The 18,105-nt window shown below is 42.9% G+C and overlaps 1 protein-coding gene across 2 annotated transcripts in view; it reads right to left on the bottom strand.

Annotated features, from left to right (window-relative positions):
- The window catches only part of LOC120791687 (large neutral amino acids transporter small subunit 4-like), a 32,037-nt gene extending 14,380 nt beyond the window's left edge, over window positions 1-17,657 (bottom strand). For both annotated transcript variants that reach the window (XM_040130254.1, XM_040130255.1), the window contains exons 1-5: window positions 17,550-17,657; window positions 14,678-14,899; window positions 7,117-7,327; window positions 6,947-7,002; window positions 6,603-6,679 (exon numbers count right to left, since the gene is read on the bottom strand). In XM_040130254.1, coding sequence (XP_039986188.1) covers window positions 6,603-6,679; window positions 6,947-7,002; window positions 7,117-7,327; window positions 14,678-14,837 — 504 coding nt within the window. In that variant the 5' untranslated portion in view covers window positions 14,838-14,899; window positions 17,550-17,657. The remainder of the gene's footprint in view (window positions 1-6,602; window positions 6,680-6,946; window positions 7,003-7,116; window positions 7,328-14,677; window positions 14,900-17,549) is intronic.
- Window positions 17,658-18,105: the final 448 nt, after the last annotated feature.

The following is an 18,105-nucleotide window of genomic DNA, read 5'->3' as shown; positions in this document are numbered from 1 at the left end:
AAACAGGTTAATTTGGAAGAAGCAACGTTTCCATTGTCAGTAATTTCCGCGTGCGCACGGGATGTAAGAGAAAACAACAAAATCACAGGAGCAAACAGTGCAGTGCCAGAGCGAAAACCACAAACCATCTGTGTGAATGCAATCCACATCTAGTCCCTCTGATGCTTCTGAGCAATATGCTGTTAAAACACTTACGTCACATCGGGAGTTTCTCTGGGTTACTATGTCTGAGTCACAGTCAGCTGCTGTTTCCCAAAAACTTGTCACAAACCAGTTTGGTCTGCTTATCATGAAAGAAGAAGTGGGGATTAATGGGTTCAGCAGCTTTAGGATAAAGTGTGAGTGAGTGTGTTGATGGGAGGAGCAGCTGTTGGCTTGGCAGGCAGCAGATAACAGTGTTTTTGCTTGTAGAGTCAATAACATATCAGTCAAGGCGACAGGTAAGTTTGGGACTGTTAAACAGTGGCGGACAAAGAATCCGCTGTGGCTTCATCTGCTAACAAACACACAACAAACAACTGACTGTACAGTAACTAGTACACAGTCACAAGGTAACAGACATGACTAATGTTACTGCCATGAAATGTGTCTGAAATGTAATAAACATGCATATGACCATATAGGTAATCTTTTAGGCCAATGAAAACCCACCACCTCTAATAACAAATACATTTTCCATCATGTTCTCCCTCGTGAATGCCATTAAAAAGCACCTGAATCCTACAAATGCCTATATATGGTCTCTCAGAACTAGTTTGTAAGACTAGGGATCACCAGTTATTACACCCCCTCTTAAGGAGAACATGGACATCGCCACTAGCTAGCTGAAAATCAGTTTGTTTTTTTAAATCCTAACCCCTGTATCGCGTAAACAAGGTTTTCCTTCAGAAAGAAGCAGCCTGTTTTGAGGATTTTCTAATCATAAAAGGAATGTATTGCCTGTGTTTCTCACATGTTAAGGTATGGTATGTGATTTCGTGGTTCTCAATCAGTGGCATTTTCAGTGAAATTTAACCTCATTTCTTCACCTACCCATATCTCATTAAACACAGGCTTTACTAATTCCTAAGTACTTCTAGTCTCTTAATATCAATTACATCACAAATGTCAGAACTGTAAGTATATCTCTAGTGTGAATGGTGAAGGGAAAGACAGAGAGAACTCTGTGAAGATACCTCTTTAAAACAATAATGGCCACCATCTACTTTGCTGTTGCTTCTTCTCTCAATAGCTCTTTAGTTAGCTCTGTGGTCACAGTCTATCCATGCAGAGAGTGGCAAGGTACACACACAGATGGGCTCAGTGTTTGGACTGTCACTGAAGGTCTATTTTAGCTTCAGAGCAGTCACCCAGAGATAAGAGATCAGGGTTCGGTGGCAGGATTTGGTTCTTAGTAGTAGCAGCAGGTACAGGTGCAGAGAGGTGGGGTGGGGGGAGTGCTGGCATTTGTTGGAATCACAAAAAAGAGACACAAAGATGCTTAAAAGGAAGAAAGAGTTGATCTGTTCATTTCAGGGTTTTGTTTGTGTGCGGAGGTAAACATGAACAAAGTGTTAACTGAACTAGAAAAGAATTAAATATAAAGTGTCTAAAATCCCTTTGGTATTGGTTATGTAGACAAATGAAACAAAAGTCTTCTTTGAAAATCTTTTCTTTTTGACTTAAGACATTTAATAACACTCCAACAGCTCTTGGAATACTGCCAGAATGCTCTGGAGCAATGGAAGTGTTTTTCAATGTCCCCGGATTTACCAATAAAAGAACAGCTTTTGAAAGGGCTTTGCAAAGAGCAGTGTTGCAGTGAAGGACGCTAAATCCACCTGCACTCATCTTACCCAACCTGCTAATTAGAAAATGCTATCATGCTAACACTAAGAGGTTGACCATGGTAAAACCTGTACTTGCGAAACATCAGCATGTTACCATTTTCATTGTGAGCACATTAGCTCAGTTTAGCACAAAGGGGGAGAGCTAACAGAGCTGTTAGCATGGCTGTAGGCTCTTGTTAATACTGTAAAACATGTTTTTAGAAATGTTTACTTCATTAACTGTATGGGCTGGTTGGAACCTGTTCAGTTGTGATTAGATATTGCTGGGTGAGAGTACTGAATGTTATCAGAGCAGTCGAAGGAGTTGAATGCTATGTACACTATACACCATGTGACCCGATTCTTCATAATGAGCATATTTGCTTACTGATGATATTTCAGCAGGGCTTCAGTCAAAACTGATATCTTATTCTGTTCTCTAGGTCAGTCTTGTTTTTCTCTTCGTTGGGGAAATGTTCTGAATGTAATGTGTAAATGAAAGAAATCAAATCTATCTTCTCTCTAACCAGTTTAGATACTTGCTTACTTTAGTTTTTCACCTGTGACTGCAAACGTTTTGGCTGCCTTGCACTTTCTCACATATTTTGTAAGTCACTCAGGATAAGATTGTGTGCTGAGTGTTGAAAATGGCAAAGGAACAGGCAGAACGTGAGGTGACAAAGAGGCCTAAGGAGAAAAACACGCTGAGCCTAAAGTCAGGCGGGTGGGGAAAAGAGGAAACCGGACAGAACCATTTGAGAGAAAAAAAAACGAGAAATGAAATAAGGAAGAGTGTTTGCTGCAGCAAGTGGAAACTTCAGCTGCCTGCTGCTGGATCTTTGAGAACCAGCTCTGACCGGTCCCGTCCTGATGCACAGGATAGGACTCCATCCATCAGAGCAGCCAAGTGGGGACGTAAGATTAGCAAACACCAGCTGACGAACACCAGACTGCATACCTCTATCAGCCTGACGTCATGTTTTGCTCCCTCTTATTAGAAGTCTTATATTTTTAAGGCTGAGCTTCATATATTTTGGACTGAAACCAGTGGACTTTAACATCAAAAAACAAGAAAAGAACATGAGTCTTTCCACCAGAAATATGTTGTGGAAATAAGGGTGGAGATGTCTCTGAATGAGTGGTGTAACCCCTCTGTGTCCGGAAGGGATTTACAGTCATTTCAGCTATGCAGAAAAACCCTAAAAACTAGACCCAGCAACCACCTGGAACAGCCTAGTGCCAGAGTCACACCGCTATACAAAGCCACATCCACATGAGCATGATATCAGCAACTGTTACTCTGTCTGGCCAGCTCCAATCTCATATTACTGAGCAACTCTTGACCTTTGGCATTCATTCATCTTTTTTCCCCCCATTTCTCCCTTCAGACCCTTCTCTTCATGCCGTCATTTGTAGTAAACAGAGCATTTACTATACTGCCTCCATCTCACCCTGCCATCTCCGGCATGGTAAAAATAGTCCATAGCCTGATCGGACTGCCTTATTGCTCCCATCCCTTCACCAGGCAGAGTGGAGCGCTGTTTGTGCATTTCATAAATATTCCATCTAAACAAGACATGACTCCTTGTTTCTCCTTCACCCCCACCTCAGAGTTAGAAGCTGATTCATTAAGTAGAAAATGTCCAGAACTGTGAGATGTCTAAACTAAAAACCATATCAGTGGGCAGTTTGTTGACATTCAGGGAGGGAATCGGTTAGATGATCAGTCAGCCAGCTAGCAGATGCATAAGAATGTTACCAGATAGTCCGGTGACACAGAAAAAAAAGGGATTGGGAATAGAGGAAATACACATTATAAAGGCATCAGTCAGAAAGTAGATTAGGGCAGTGAGCAGAGCTTCAGACACGGAGACCAAACCCAGGAAGGACAGGGGGCTGCAACACGTGCGACGAACGAGAGGAACAAGAGGAGGAGCTTGAGCATGTGGGTGTGGATATACAGTATCTATATACAGTATGTGTGTGTAGAGGGATCTGTTTTTGTATTTTCTGTAACATGAAGCTGTTTACAAGCTCAGAAAGGGAGGATTGAAGAGCAGAGAGGGAATTAACCAACCCTCCCCTCCGCCACCTCCTCCTCCTCCTTTTCTTCTCCTCTGCTTCACTCCCTGTTTTCCATCGTTAGAACAGTGAGTGCTGAGTGTGCATCCACAGGAGAAAATGAGGAAGTGAAGCAAAGAAAGAAGGGAAGGAGCCAAACAGTCCGGTTTTGGCTAATTAGAAGGAGTAAGAAAGGAGTGGACCCAGAGACAGAAAGCACCGTGGTGGAAGAACTAGGCGAAAGAAATCTCTGGTTCTAGTCCCATACACTGAAACACACACGCACACACAGTAAGCGAGTTGGGTGGGTCACCTTGACCTGAGGTGTTTCAGTGACCCATGATGCCTGAGATGCTGCATCAGAGCTTCCCCCCTCTGAGAAATAAAGGTTACAGTTTTCTTAAAATAGTTTTTTTCCTCAGTAACAACCCTTGACCCAGCGATTCAGGAAAAGGGCAGGCAGGGGGAAAAGCCCGAGCATAGCATTCACTCAACAGATCTTACTCTGTCTTGATCTCTCTTTCACACACACACACACACACACACACACACACACACACACTGGGGCAGCAGCATAAATTAAATGTTTGTTGAGGCCTGCAGGGAGCTGTAACTCAGTTTACTGTAGGTTAGAGGCACTCCACAGCTAAAACAACACACTCAGACACACGCTGTCATACAGTAACATAAAGTACTCTTGCACGCGCATGAGACAGCTTTGGCAGTTGTGTGCAGGTTCGGCCTTGCTGAGCGAGAGCAGCTGAAACTGGAGAAGACAAAAACAACCAGGCTGAGACTAAAGACTGGGAAGCTGCGGGGGGGGGGTCAGTCAGTTAGGATCCCAGTGGGCAGCCTGGATAGGAAACTGCAAAGCATGGGTGGGGAGACGCACACAAACACACACACGCACTCAGTTCCCCCTTGTCTGCTTCCTGTTTGTCTCCTCAGTGACAGTCTGTCTCTGCTCTCACTGTGACACTTGCGACAAAGTAACAGACCGTTCGGGCTTGTAAGCAGCACTTAGAGAGAAATGTCTACCATTCAGTAACAAAGTAACACATTTATTGAACAGTCCACCTCTGATGTAAGAGATACGATGCAGTTTGTTTGCAGAAACTGTGTTTGACCTCCTACTTTTCTGACACCCCCAAAATGTACTTTCACCTTCAATAAACACTCTGTTGTGCTGTTAGAACAATTACTCGTCTGTAAACTTGCATTGTCAACAACACGCACACATACACACACACACACTGGTAATCCATGTGTCCTTGTGTGGATTAAATAGTAATGAGGACAAGTCTTTTTTGGCACCTAGCCAGAGCAGCAGGGCAGGAATGAATAATAAATTACTAATATAGACTTACCCTCTTTTAGCCACTCTCTCACTATGTCTCTCTCTCTCACGTGGCCTCCTCTCTTGTGATGCAGCACTTTCTCTGACTGATGAGATCATCCTGACCGCTGGCTTTCCGTATCTACTCCATCCCTCACTCTTCATCCATCTACGAGTCACTGCTCATCACTTTCTCCCAGTAGTCTCTTGTCAACGGTCCAGCCATCTTTCACTTTATCTCTCCTCCTCCATCCACCTTTCCAATTGTTCCCTCTCTCTAATGCATCTGTCTCTCTGTCTATCTCTTTCTCTGTCCACTCACCCTCTTCTTTCTGCTTTTCTCCATCTTTGTCTCACATTGGTGCTATAATCCACTCTCCTGCCTTTCTTTCCTCTTATTCCTCACTCCACACTTCCATGTGCCCTGCCCTTTTACTCATTTCCCCTCATATCACATCTAAGTATTATGCTGGGCTGGTTTGCTCATCCTGACATTATATTAAAAAGACAGCTGTGTCACTCATTTTATTTGCCTCCAATTGATGGAGTTTTCTTTTCTTTCTTTTCTTTTGCGAACCTTCAGTCCTTGGTCACACCAGAAAGTGGTTAGCTAAATTCAATCACATGTCCTCATGAATTGGTTTTGGTCTGCCGTTGAAAATCAGGCATCAGGATAACACTGGCACATTTACAGAAATGTTTGTGTTGTCCTTATAATTAAATACGTGGGATGAAATAGAAAGAAAGATCTAGGTAACTTATACAGACTACTTGCATCGCTAGTTAGCAAGCTCCTGTGGCACGCAAGTTAACTGCTAACATACTAACTAGCTGTAACATGCTGACAATAGCCAGGAAAAATAGTATGCCAAGCTAGCTGACTTGTTACAAGGTTGCTTACTACCAGTTAGAAAGCTAACTAAGTCAGTCTCTAACTGGACAATAAATTAAAACAGTGGAAGGAAAATATATTTTGAAGTATTACAACATAACAACCTCTTTTTTGGACTCTTGTCTCTTATTCCCTCGAACGTCAGCACTGTTAAGACAGTTTGCCTTTGGTCAGCAGCACAATTTTGCACGTCAAAGTTCACCAGAGGTTTACTCTATGGAAAACTGTGCAGAATTAATTTGCCTCTGAAAGTGAATCCATTGATTGTGGCAATTTCATTGAAGTGAATGAGTTTAGTCAGAAATTTTGCTGTGATAAATCCTGATTTGGCCTTTCGTGTCTCCTGATGGTTCAGATACTTTTTCAGAGGCTTTTCTACCCTGACAAAACTAAAACTCTAGTGGTACAAATAGCATCATTTGATCAGTGAAACAAAATATCAATTATAAGCATCTTCAATCTGAAAATATAATTACTGTGATCTTTGCGAAGCTTTCCTACTCACCGTCAGAGAAGTGAAGGTCATGCACATGCCTCCAAAGCCATTCAACGCCAAAGCAAAGAAGATCAATATGGACAGATCTGCAGGAAAAAGAGAAAATTAGTGACAAAGACAGATGTGGTTACTCTGCTGTCTCAAGACAACTCCTACACGCCCCATCTGTTTGATTTAAGTGTCCCCGCTGTGTCAATACACTATATGAGCCTGTGTGTAAATGTGCTGTATGATATTGCTCACCTACAAAAGCACCATGACTGAGTGCAGTGTGTGCAGCATCGCAGCCCCTGAGTGGACATATGATGCCGTTAAAGTGATGTATGTGAGATGACATGAGTTAAGATACGTACTGGTGGGATCACTGGCTCCGTAGGCAATGAGCAGGCAGGAAAAAGCAAAGCAGGCACTGGGAACAAACAAAGTAATGGGTATGAGTATGAGAAAGGCAATAAATAAACCAAACAGACCATAACTGTCTGACACACACAGTATCATGTCAGATTTTCTTATCCAGACTCACCTGCCCAGAAGTCTCAGCTTCCGTGGTCCATATTTGTCCATGACAATTCCCATGGGCAGAGTTATGGCAGACAGCAGGAAGGAGCCCACTGTGAAGGCCAGGTTCAGCATCTCATCCTGGTCCTTGCAGATGGGCCAACCGTTCATCTCCAGGTACTCTTCCGCTGTGCTGTTATCCTCAGGGGTGGACATGTTGAGGCTCGAGCTGTTTTCTGGATGGTGAGAAAAATGAGAGAGCAGAGAGGGAAAGATATAAGTAATTTTGAATAGGAATTCGTGGTCACTGGAGGATGAAGCCCTCTGTGATCCTTTGGTGATCCTCTTACGTCTCTATGTCTTGGCAACTAGTGGATGGATTGCCATGGACGATCGTACATACAATCATGGTTCTCAGGGGATGACTCCTAATGAACTTTTCATACAACACCAAATTCATTTCATAATTTTCATTGTCCAATACTTTGGTTTATTACTACATACCTGCTGAACTAGTAATAATCCCATCAACCTCAGTTGTAATCTGTTTTTTTATGCTAATTAGCAAATATTAGCATGCTAACCCACTGAGATGGTAAATATGGCATTACACCTACTAAACATCAGCATGTTAACATTGTCGCTGTAAGAATGTTAGCATGCTGAGATTAGCATTCAGCTTTAAGCACTGCTGTGCCTGAGTACAGCCTCACAAAGCAACTAGCTTGGCTGTAAACTACACACAACATATGATCTATGTAAAAAACATAATGCATTTTTACAGTTTAAATTATTATTACAATGCTTCTTACACATTAATCCACTAGTACATGCAATAACATAACATTTTGAAAGGGGCTATTCTGTATAACTCACTACTATCCTTTTACATTTGATACTTTACATATATTTTGCTGATTTTAAATTGTTTTACTTTTTTTTAACTTTTACAAAAGTATTGTCATTCTCTTTGTACTAGAAATTGTGATTATGAAACAACACCAGAAAATAACCTGTTGACTTGTCCAGTTGTTACAGAGGTTTCATTGTGATCTCATATAAATGCCCTCTTGGATCTCATTTGTAATGTTGGTCTTCAAGGCCTGAGCTTATACATTTACCCCTCCCTGTCCGAGAGCTGAGTTGCTGATCAAAAAGCCGGCAGACTTATTATAGGTCAAGTAAACACATCGGAGGGAAAACAGCACAATAGAGGGTAAACAGCTTCCAGAAATAGTCACAACTGAACCCCTGCGTGGTGGAGGGGAACTCTCTGTAACACTCAAGTCTGCCTCCTGCTGAATCACTGGTAAACACAGTCCACTGAGTTCATCTGGAGTCTATTTTTGTCTATCTCCTCTTGTAGACTGTTGCCTCTGGTGAAACTCTGCCGGTATAAACAGACAGACAGATGATAAAGAGGAGGAGGAAAACAACTCTTCTCTCACCTTGACTTGTTTTTGGTTAAACTACCAGGAAAACAATAGCGGCAGACTTAGCAATTACTACACATTGCATGCCTGGAGGAGCGAAGGGAGCTATAAAGTACTTAGTCATCAGAGTGTTTTCTTCACTTCAGTCCTGGGGGCATGTTGCCAACAGCAGCTAAAGTCACTGCTGCATATAATAAACAAAAGAGCTAAAAATCTGCTTTCTCTTTGTTCTTGAAGGGCTGTCTGATGTTGACTTCAGCCTCTAATGAGCCATCTTACGGTAAAAGGGAGGAGGGATGAGGTGTTGATGCTGGTCTCTTGGCTAAGGCTAAGGGGAGAATGTAGCAGAACAACAGGAAGCTATTATGTCATATTAAATGCATCCCACTGCAGAAAACTGGCCCGTGCCCTGTGAGGATGTAAGTAGGTGAAAGGTAATGTGGCTTGGTGAACATCTGATGACTGCAGTGCTGTTCTTACGCCGGTACATAAATTCACTGAGGGATGTGGGGATACTTGAGCTCCAGAACATTAAAAACACAAGCAGCTGCTGAAACGATTAGTTAGATTTAACATGAGGATGAAGGGGTGTAATGATCTGTGGATTTTCATTAAAAGTCATCTACCGCTATTGGGATGCATTTTATTCAAGTCCATCCTAATTATCGAGTGAATCAATTGAATATTCACTGACAAAACAATCTTGCCACAAGGTCCATTTAGTATCTGTCCTGGAGCTTTCGATCGTGTCATACGATCCTCCTTAGCAAATGGAGTTTGCCTGGTTGTCACTGTAGTCATCTATAAATCCATGATGACTGGGCAAACTCCATAGCAGGTTATGTGGCGTGATCAAAAGCTCCAGAAAAGCTACTAAATGGACCTTGTCGTAAGATTTTGTCAGCTGCTGTTTACAAGGTCAAGAATTAACCTTTCAATCTTACCAAAAAGCTGTCTATGGGAAACACTGACCTAAATGGATTTTTATTCAACAATTTAACATAAATGTATCATTATGATCAGAATTATGATTGGTAGATGACATACAACAACTGCCTTGTTTTTCAGTCGAGAGTTTTGGTGTCCTGAAAAAGTTTAGATTTTGTTGTCCAAAAACACCCAAAGTTTTTCCAAATTATCCTGTGAGGAAATTGCACCAAATTTCATTACATCTCACTCGCAACCAAAAATGTCAGCCTGCTGTTGGCTCGAGATGAAAGGTCAGAATTCATTCTCATAGAACTATGACTGCCTGTATGAAATTTCATGCCAATCCATAGATGTTGAAATATTCAGTCTGGGAAAAAGTTGTCGACCAACCGACAGACCGACATTGCCATCTGCATAGCCAGTGTCTTCAGCATGGCTAAAAATTCAAAAATAAGGATACTGATATCAGACTTCAGAAGCCTTGTGTGATCAACTTTTTCTGTCAATAAGTGGATTTGGCGGGTATTTGAGGTGTATTGGACCATTAAGTGCCAACTGTTGGCGTAACAGAAGGAAGCAGCATCTGTCCCTCAATGGCCCCTACTGCTGACTAATCACATGGCTGCAGCAACCCTGAGTCAACACGGGTAGAGCTCTGACAACACACGTACACATACAGGCAAACACACCCAAGGGTCTAAAGGCTGACTTGATCTTCTCTGAAAAGTTCTTCCTGATGAATCACACTGGGGTCACTTTACACCTGCTATCCTTCAGAGGGTGTTTCTCATTCATGTCAACCCTATAAAAGCTTTTTTGGTGTGTATGTTCAACCAAATTCCTTTTTTCATACCACTCCCTTCTCTTCTATAAGTGTCTCGTATACATACAGCTGATGTCAAGCAGGCTCACCTCGTACAATCGTTTGGTTCAATGATTACTAGAATGTACTAGCAGTTCTGTTTTCTTGGCTTCAGAGTTCTCCTGTAATTCGTAGGTAGATAGCACTTAGACACGCAACTTCACCTGCTTATCAGCATATTAAAATAATACACCAACAGATTCCTCTTGATTGGTGGCTTCTTAATTAAATATACAGTTACTATTGTGTAAATGTGCTGGGTCAAGTGATGGTTTGAAGGCTGTAAAATTGTAAAATCTAGCAGCCTAAAGGCAACATGAAACACACAAGGGGATACACACATAAAGAAGAACGGAAGGAACGATCTCAAAATTTGTGTCTTCAAGCTACCTCTGCTTTTCTAACCTTCTCCTTTAGGAATGATGTACATACCGTTCGTACTAAGCAAAAACAAGCTTTTCTAGTGACTGAGCAAACTGAGCCTATCTTTCAAAAACAACCAAGAATCTCAGAGAAAGAACTGTGCTGACAGGCCAAGTCGTGAGATAAACAGCAAGACAAAGGGAGGTGAGAGGAGTTGATGAGTTAGAGGAAGGGAATGTACATTTCTCTCTCTCTCATGTGTGACAAAAAAACACAACACACACACACACGCACGCACTTCACACCACCAGAGAAATCACAAGCTAACTGTGGGAGAGCAGGTCGCGCTGAACTGATGAACAATGTCAATTTCCAAGGCAATGAGAAAAACACATTCTTCAAAATAGAAACTACAAGATTTTTAGGTAAGGTTTGATTGTTAAGAGACACTATGGATGCGCGAATTAAACATGCCGCTAATTCAAACAGGTTATGTGAAGGAAAAGATTTTCATGCAGTAATCCTTATTGTGACTTTATATGTAGTGTCTCCAAAAACACCTCTTTCCTCCCTCCTCTGTGACCATTTGCTGGTAACCGGTCCTTTTCTACTTTGGCTCTCACTGTAAATCATCAGATGTGCTGCTGCAGTGGGTCATGCCACGACACATTCTGGGACTGTGTTTTGTTTCCTCAGCCAAACACTGGGCAGACTTTACAATGTGCTGAACCACTGTAGTCTGGCCAGTTCAGCCCTCTGAATGTCCTCTCATTACTGACTCGCTGCCCTGTTAACCTACTAACATGAGTGTATGCCCAGTCGTTAAAAAGTTGTTAAAGGGGAACTGCTTTTACACACCAACGTCTGTTTACGGTTGTTGGCAAACACTAATGCGCTTGTGAAAAAAAGTTCTAGAAAGATTTTATGGCTACAGAGGGACCAGAAAGCAGTCTGATAAATTGGCTCAAGCGATGTCACTTGAGTCAGCAAAATCAAAAAATAATTACTAGCAAAACACACGGCAATCTCCGACCAAACTGTCGGAGGTCGAGTTGCATTGTGGGGGACATAGGCGCCAGGTTTTCATTTAAGAAAAGACTGTACCTCTGGTCCCGCCTGCATTGATTTTGATCCTTTTTTAAACTGTCCCAGCTCTTTTAACCAATAATAATGCTGCAAGAAATACTTCTCCTGTACAGGCGGAAATGAATTAAAGGAAAAACTTTAAGTGGTCACTGAATGGTTTGATGTGTATGAAATTGACCTACCATTATCAAAACACCAAATGTCTTTCAAGACCTTGAGAATCTATGACAATTGAAGCCGTTCTTGAGGCTTGTGGTTGAACAACACCTCACTATGAAATTTTAGTTTAGTTTTTCCATTAAACTGCCAAATACTGTGTACAGTATGTGCATGCTTGACATGTACACCCACTTGATTTATTCTTATTTACTGCAATGCTACAGATTAATCATTCACAGATTGTCTTCCCTTGTAGTGCTGTTAGCCTGTATGTAGAGGCAAAGCATGAACAATGGGGACCACATGACTCTTACTGACCATTGTAAACTACCAGCTTACATTGTGCATGCCCTGCATTGTGTGCCGTATTGTTTTTTTGTTTAAACTGACGCAGTATTAAGTCTTCTTAATACACGTAGTGAACAATTTTGGAAGCAGCGCATTCCAGGGTATTTTAGAAAAGTTATTGCTGACAAAAAATCTGTAAAAAGAGGAATTTTCAAGTAACCACGTTATGATTAAAGGACAGCTTCACATTTCCATGCTAAACACTAACTCTAGAAGATACCTATTGATTTGTTTAACTTTTACTGTTGTAGCCTCATATTCATTTCAGCTGAACTTTCGAATGCATTTTTACACAGAATGAGGACACTGGATTTTGTCCCCCATCACTTACATTAGAAACGCATTACAATGGGATTTCTTCCCTGCCAAATGTGAACCTCTCCTTTAATCTGATCTCTTCTTAGAATCAGGAAGAAAATGGTCAAACCTTCCGCCACAATGTTCTCCACAATGTCAAAATGTTCATGATGGCATTTATCCTAATAAGGGAGGCAGAAAGCTCCTTTACGGGTCTAGTAGGACATTGCTAAATGCCTGTGGGTAAATAATTACAAAAAAACAGTGTACGTCGCACCTCATGAAAACCTCAACCTCATGAAAGATTTCCAGCAACAAGTAACCACGAAAACTTCTGATTTTGCACCACTTGGCAGGTCAGACCTACAGTACTGTTTTACACCTTGGAAACACATAGTGACAACTATCGTGTGATAGTGTGAGTGAAGGTGTGAGAGTGATCAAACCACTTAAAGCCTTCATATGCACAAATTAACCTTTCAGGGCTTTCATCGCTGCTCCTAGTATACAAAGAGGGAGATACTGACAGGGAAACGACCAGAGGATCAAAGAAACAAAGACAGAAAACAGCCTTTGTGGTCATGTCTGTGGAGAATGAAGTGATGAATGGTCTCGTTCACACGTCCATCTGCTGCCTGGCAGTGGAGACAATTGATGAGGGTGACAGTGATGAGGAACTGGGCTTTTAGTACATTGTTGTTACATTCTTACATTTTACCTCACCTACGTTTGCTACTTTGACAAGGAGGAACCATCTGATTTTCCATTTTCCAAGCGGAAGCAATATTCTGACATAACACAAACAAATAATGAGCCACTGAGTGAGTCAGCTCCCTGCATCACCTTTGATCAACGAGAGTCGAAGGACATAATAGAATAATGATAGAGGAGTAAAAACTAATCTGATCCATCTATTGGTTTGTTGTGAAGGAGCACTTCATGGCTGCTTTTGAAGTGTGTTTAGATTCTGCCTGCCACTGGCATATTGACTTGTTTTCCACAAGGAAATCCCAGCTGTTGGATCAATATGAACGCAGTGTGTTTGCTGATGTACATGTAGCTGCTTCTTTCAAAGGTCACTGTCCTCACTGAGGAAATTACACCTCAGTAATATGAATGAAAGTTTTAGAACACGGAGAGGTTAAAGAGAAACCTCAGGTGGACTTCCTGGGGGAAAAAAACAAAACTTTGGGTACATTTGTTTGTGTGTTCTTAAATCTCTCTAATTCCACCAAACCCACTCAGCATAAAGTACCCCTGCTGAAAGCTTTTGGTTTCTCAGCAGCTCAAAGCTACTCAGGGCCTCGTCATGTACTGTTGCCCTATTAACATCCCATACAAACTCTGATTAAATTCAAAAAACCCTTTTCAGGGCTGTTATTGTAAAATGGTGGATGGAAAACAGGACTGGTAGCTCTTAAAATGAGCCATATGTAGCTTCTTTGCATGACAAATATGCTCATGTCACTAGCAACAGCAGTAGTAAAAATAGTGGTTATATTAGTGTAGTTTCTAATTTCATAATATAACAAAATATAACCAAAACCAAAACATAAGTAATTTATCTCTAGTTTATCACATAAAGTCATTCTTCTGATATCCGTGTTGTTACATAAAATAAGTCTCTTTCAGTGATGCTTTGCGTCCAGTGTTGGAAGAAGTATTCAGATCCTTTTCTTAAAGGGGAACTCCACGGATTTTACACATCTTACAAAGTCTGTTTCTAGCTCGCTCTGAAGCCGCAAAAGACTTCACACAATTTTTTTTTAAACATCTGCAGTAGCACTCCCTAAGTCTGTTGCTAGGTCTCAGGGAGTACTACTGCAGATGTTAAAAAGAAATGGTAAGAAGTCTTTTGTGGTTTCAGAGAGAGCTTTGCAAAATCTGATAAACTGCCTCCATTGAGTCAGCATCGGTTGGGTCTGAAGACTACAGGTACAGTGGAGTTAGAAAGGAGTTTCCCAGACCTCCGTAGCCTCCTCAGAGGTAATCAGTAACTATAGCAAACAAATGTAGTTATGCAGCCTTCCTCATCTAAGACTCCTGAAATCCACCAATAAACTCCCACTCATTTGTTAAAGCTGATAGCCTGTGTAAAGCTCACTCACTTGGTCCTTTGCACAAGTAGGAGTAGAAGCCCTCAGATTTGAGCATGATGAGCAGGGATCCCCAGCCGAGCAGCACAGCAGAGAAGAGCAGGTTCTCGATGACCGCCGTCACCGCCATCCACCAGCGGCGGGAGAAAGCTGTTGCCAGGGTGGGAGCCATCGCAGCCGCGTCGGAGGGAGCAGTGCACTGGCCTGACTGGAGGTGAAGGAGGCTGCTGGAGCCTTGAGGACAGGAGGAGTCGAGACAAGATGGTGATCAGAGATGTGATGTTCTCAGATAATATGTGATGCCCATGCCTCATTGCATGTTTCCAAGCTTAGAAGAAACTTTATTATCTCTGCAATAACGTGTTTTGAATGACTCTCTGTGCCTGGACCATAAACATGTCTTTGTTCTAAACTGATGATGACGCTGGTAGTGGTCTAGACCAAGACTCCCACAACCAGAAAACAGTTGAGGTCTCTGAGATGCAAAAACCCCTGCCATAAATATTAAACACTTCCCGCCCCAGGACATATCTGATTGGATTGGGTGGGGGGGTGAGGGGGGTACAGTTCCTCTCCTATTGGCTGTTAGTGACATTGCTCGTGCAGCAGCTACACGTGAGGCTGCTGTTGCGTTCAGACCCTGTGGGGGGAGGGAGATTTTGGAGGGGTCTTTATTGCTAGAAAATGTTGCTAAGATTAGCTTTTACATAGAAATTTCAATTTAGAGGTTCTGAGTTAGATGCTAGAACCCAATTCCAGAAAATTACTTAATTCCAGATTTATAGATTCCGATGTCAATAACTAAGAGTTTGAAAAAAACTCCTGCAGCCTGCCTTAATTTAGTGTAAGAAAAAAAAACCCCAGCTCGACAGGACAGGACTACTTGCTGGATTTTTCCTTTTTTTGTTGTTGTATGAAAACACCAAGGGGAAGGTGTCTCTGTTTAAGATGGTGCGCGTCGAGTGTGACAAAGCCACTTTGGCAAAAACAACTCTCGAGTTTCCACTAAACAACCACCGCACGCGAACGCAGCGCGAGCTCCAGCCGGTTCGAACCAGTGCGGCGCGAGATTCTCGGTGTGGTGCGGTGTGGTGGTCAGCGCTCGCGCCGCCGCCTGTCTGCCGCGAGACGCCGCGCGCTGTGCTCGCACGGGGAAGAGCAGCATCGGTACTCGGGCTTATTACAGTTCACGTGACAAAACGAGAAACAAATACGTGCAAAAACAGCCAATAAAACACGGAGCCCTGGTGTAAATATGAAAGCCATCTAATCTGAAGAGTTCGCAAATATTTAAGACACATTCGCTTTATGACAAAAGTAACATACGAAATGAAAACCCTACTGATAACAAGTGAAGAAATAATGAGCTTTTTTATTGGATAATGTGGCAACTGTGAAGCGTCAGTTTCTACATCCAAACATATGACCTGACTTGAATGTATAACAGAAATGAACGGCATTCGCAGGCGTCTCTCTATTGTACTCCAGTCTGTTATCTATTGGAAATATCTGGTGGGAACTTAACGCCTTCCGCCTGTTTTGTACGACAGGCCGTTTTTGTGAGAACGAGAACTTGATGTCACTCATCGCCCCCAGCACCGAGGGCCATGGAAAACAGAGCCGCAGAGGATGGCGTGACCCGCACGGTCCAGACCTCACCTGGACTTGGCGTGTCTTTAGCAGCAGGCCAGCACGTCGCGGCACTGACTGCAATAAGACTAATTATATTGCGGTGACTGAAGAGGAGAGCTGGAACTGGTCTGAACTGGACTGAAATCATCCGCACAATACCCCCCCCCCCCCCTCCACCCCCCACAACCCCAATCTGCATCTCAACCAGCCCCCCCGCGCCCTACACAGAGTCAAGCTGACCAGAACAAAACATCGGTGCTCCGGTTACTACTTTCAAAATAAAGGTCGAACCATGATTACTGCTTTGCAAAGTTTTTGAGGGAAAGTGTAGACATTGCAACACTTCAGCTTAGGTTAGTCTTACCAACTATTTAATAAGATTGGGTAAAACAGACAAATAATAAGCACACTGTAAAATACTCAAAGAAAAAGTCATTGCTGAAACTGGCGTTTGCCATTATTTGAATGCACTGATACCTCCTGAGTGAGAACAGACAAACTGGAGGTTGTTCCGTACTTTCCAGAACGTCCTTTTGACTGCCTTTATTTTGAAGACAACATCGCGTCTTTTTCCGGAATTGCAGGGGCGATATGTCAGCAACTTGACGCACTTCTACGTAAGTGGCGCTCAGCTGTTCAGTATCAACAACAGTGCGGGGAATTAGCATCCTGCTGCTGAAACAAAGACAGTTAACTCGGGGACGACTGACAACAAAACGCCTCCGGACACAAGAGTCCCGGCTTTTGCTCCGCCGCATCGCGCGGGTTTTCATTGACAAATTCATCCCTAACTTTCATGGAGCCCCGATACACACTGGTCCTGCCGTCATCCTACCCGAGCAAAATAAGGGGAAACGGAAGAAGTGAAAGAAAACAGCTGTGAGAAATTCAGCCGATGACCATGTTTGACCTAATCAGGCACGAAGCGCATGTTTTGCGGCGAACTGACAGGAGTCATTACCGCAGTGGTCAGAGGAAGGACAATGACTTAGTTGTAAACGCTGGTAGATTGGAAGTTGATGACAGTGTTACAGGCTGTTGCAGCCTCGGCTCCCGCTGTGCGGCCATTCAACAAAGGAAAACATAGACGGGGGTGGGGGGGGAGAAAAAGGCTCTAAGCTGCAAAAGGATGCTGTAACGGATTCAGCCTATGTGACTGTGAGGTGGTTGGTCCCTCTGCGAAGACACGCCAGAATTATGAGTCAGTGTGTCGGCGCTACGGCGCGGAGCATCCTCGGTGCGGACGGCCTACCTGCGTGCGCGGCTTCGGGGACAACGGCGCCGCTCCGTCCTCAAAAGTCCGTCGACGACGAGTACGCGGGGCAGCGGTGACAACTCACTTGTGGGGCGTCTCTCTCATCTCTTGACTCACTGTTCCGCCTCCCATCCCTCATTGCCGCTGCTTTATAGCAAGCGCAGGAGCGGTGCACAAACAAGCCCGCCTCCCTATTGGCTCGTGGCTGAGCTAGAGACCACCCGGAGCCAATCAAACAGCTCTAATATATATTACATGTGTGTTGTTTCTCAACACTAAAGAAATGTGGGGAAAACAGTTCACCGAGGCATTTGCGAGCGCAGCCCGGACAGCGGATGATTATGGGGCGAAATAGCTTTTGAATAAAAAACAATGTTGTAAATATAACAGTTCAGAACTACATTTAATTATGTAGCTATTTAAAAAAAAAACAAGAACTCTATTATAGTCTAATAACACCACTAAAACTTTGGCAAAAGGCAGATGGGGAATGTTTAAGGTAGTTTTGATGTTGACATGTTATTCAGTGTGTACAGTGAATACACACCTAAAA

This window comes from Xiphias gladius, chromosome 7 (assembly GCF_016859285.1).
Source record: "Xiphias gladius isolate SHS-SW01 ecotype Sanya breed wild chromosome 7, ASM1685928v1, whole genome shotgun sequence".
Taxonomy (NCBI): domain Eukaryota; kingdom Metazoa; phylum Chordata; class Actinopteri; order Istiophoriformes; family Xiphiidae; genus Xiphias; species Xiphias gladius.
This window is presented reverse-complemented; position numbering and strand designations above follow the sequence as displayed.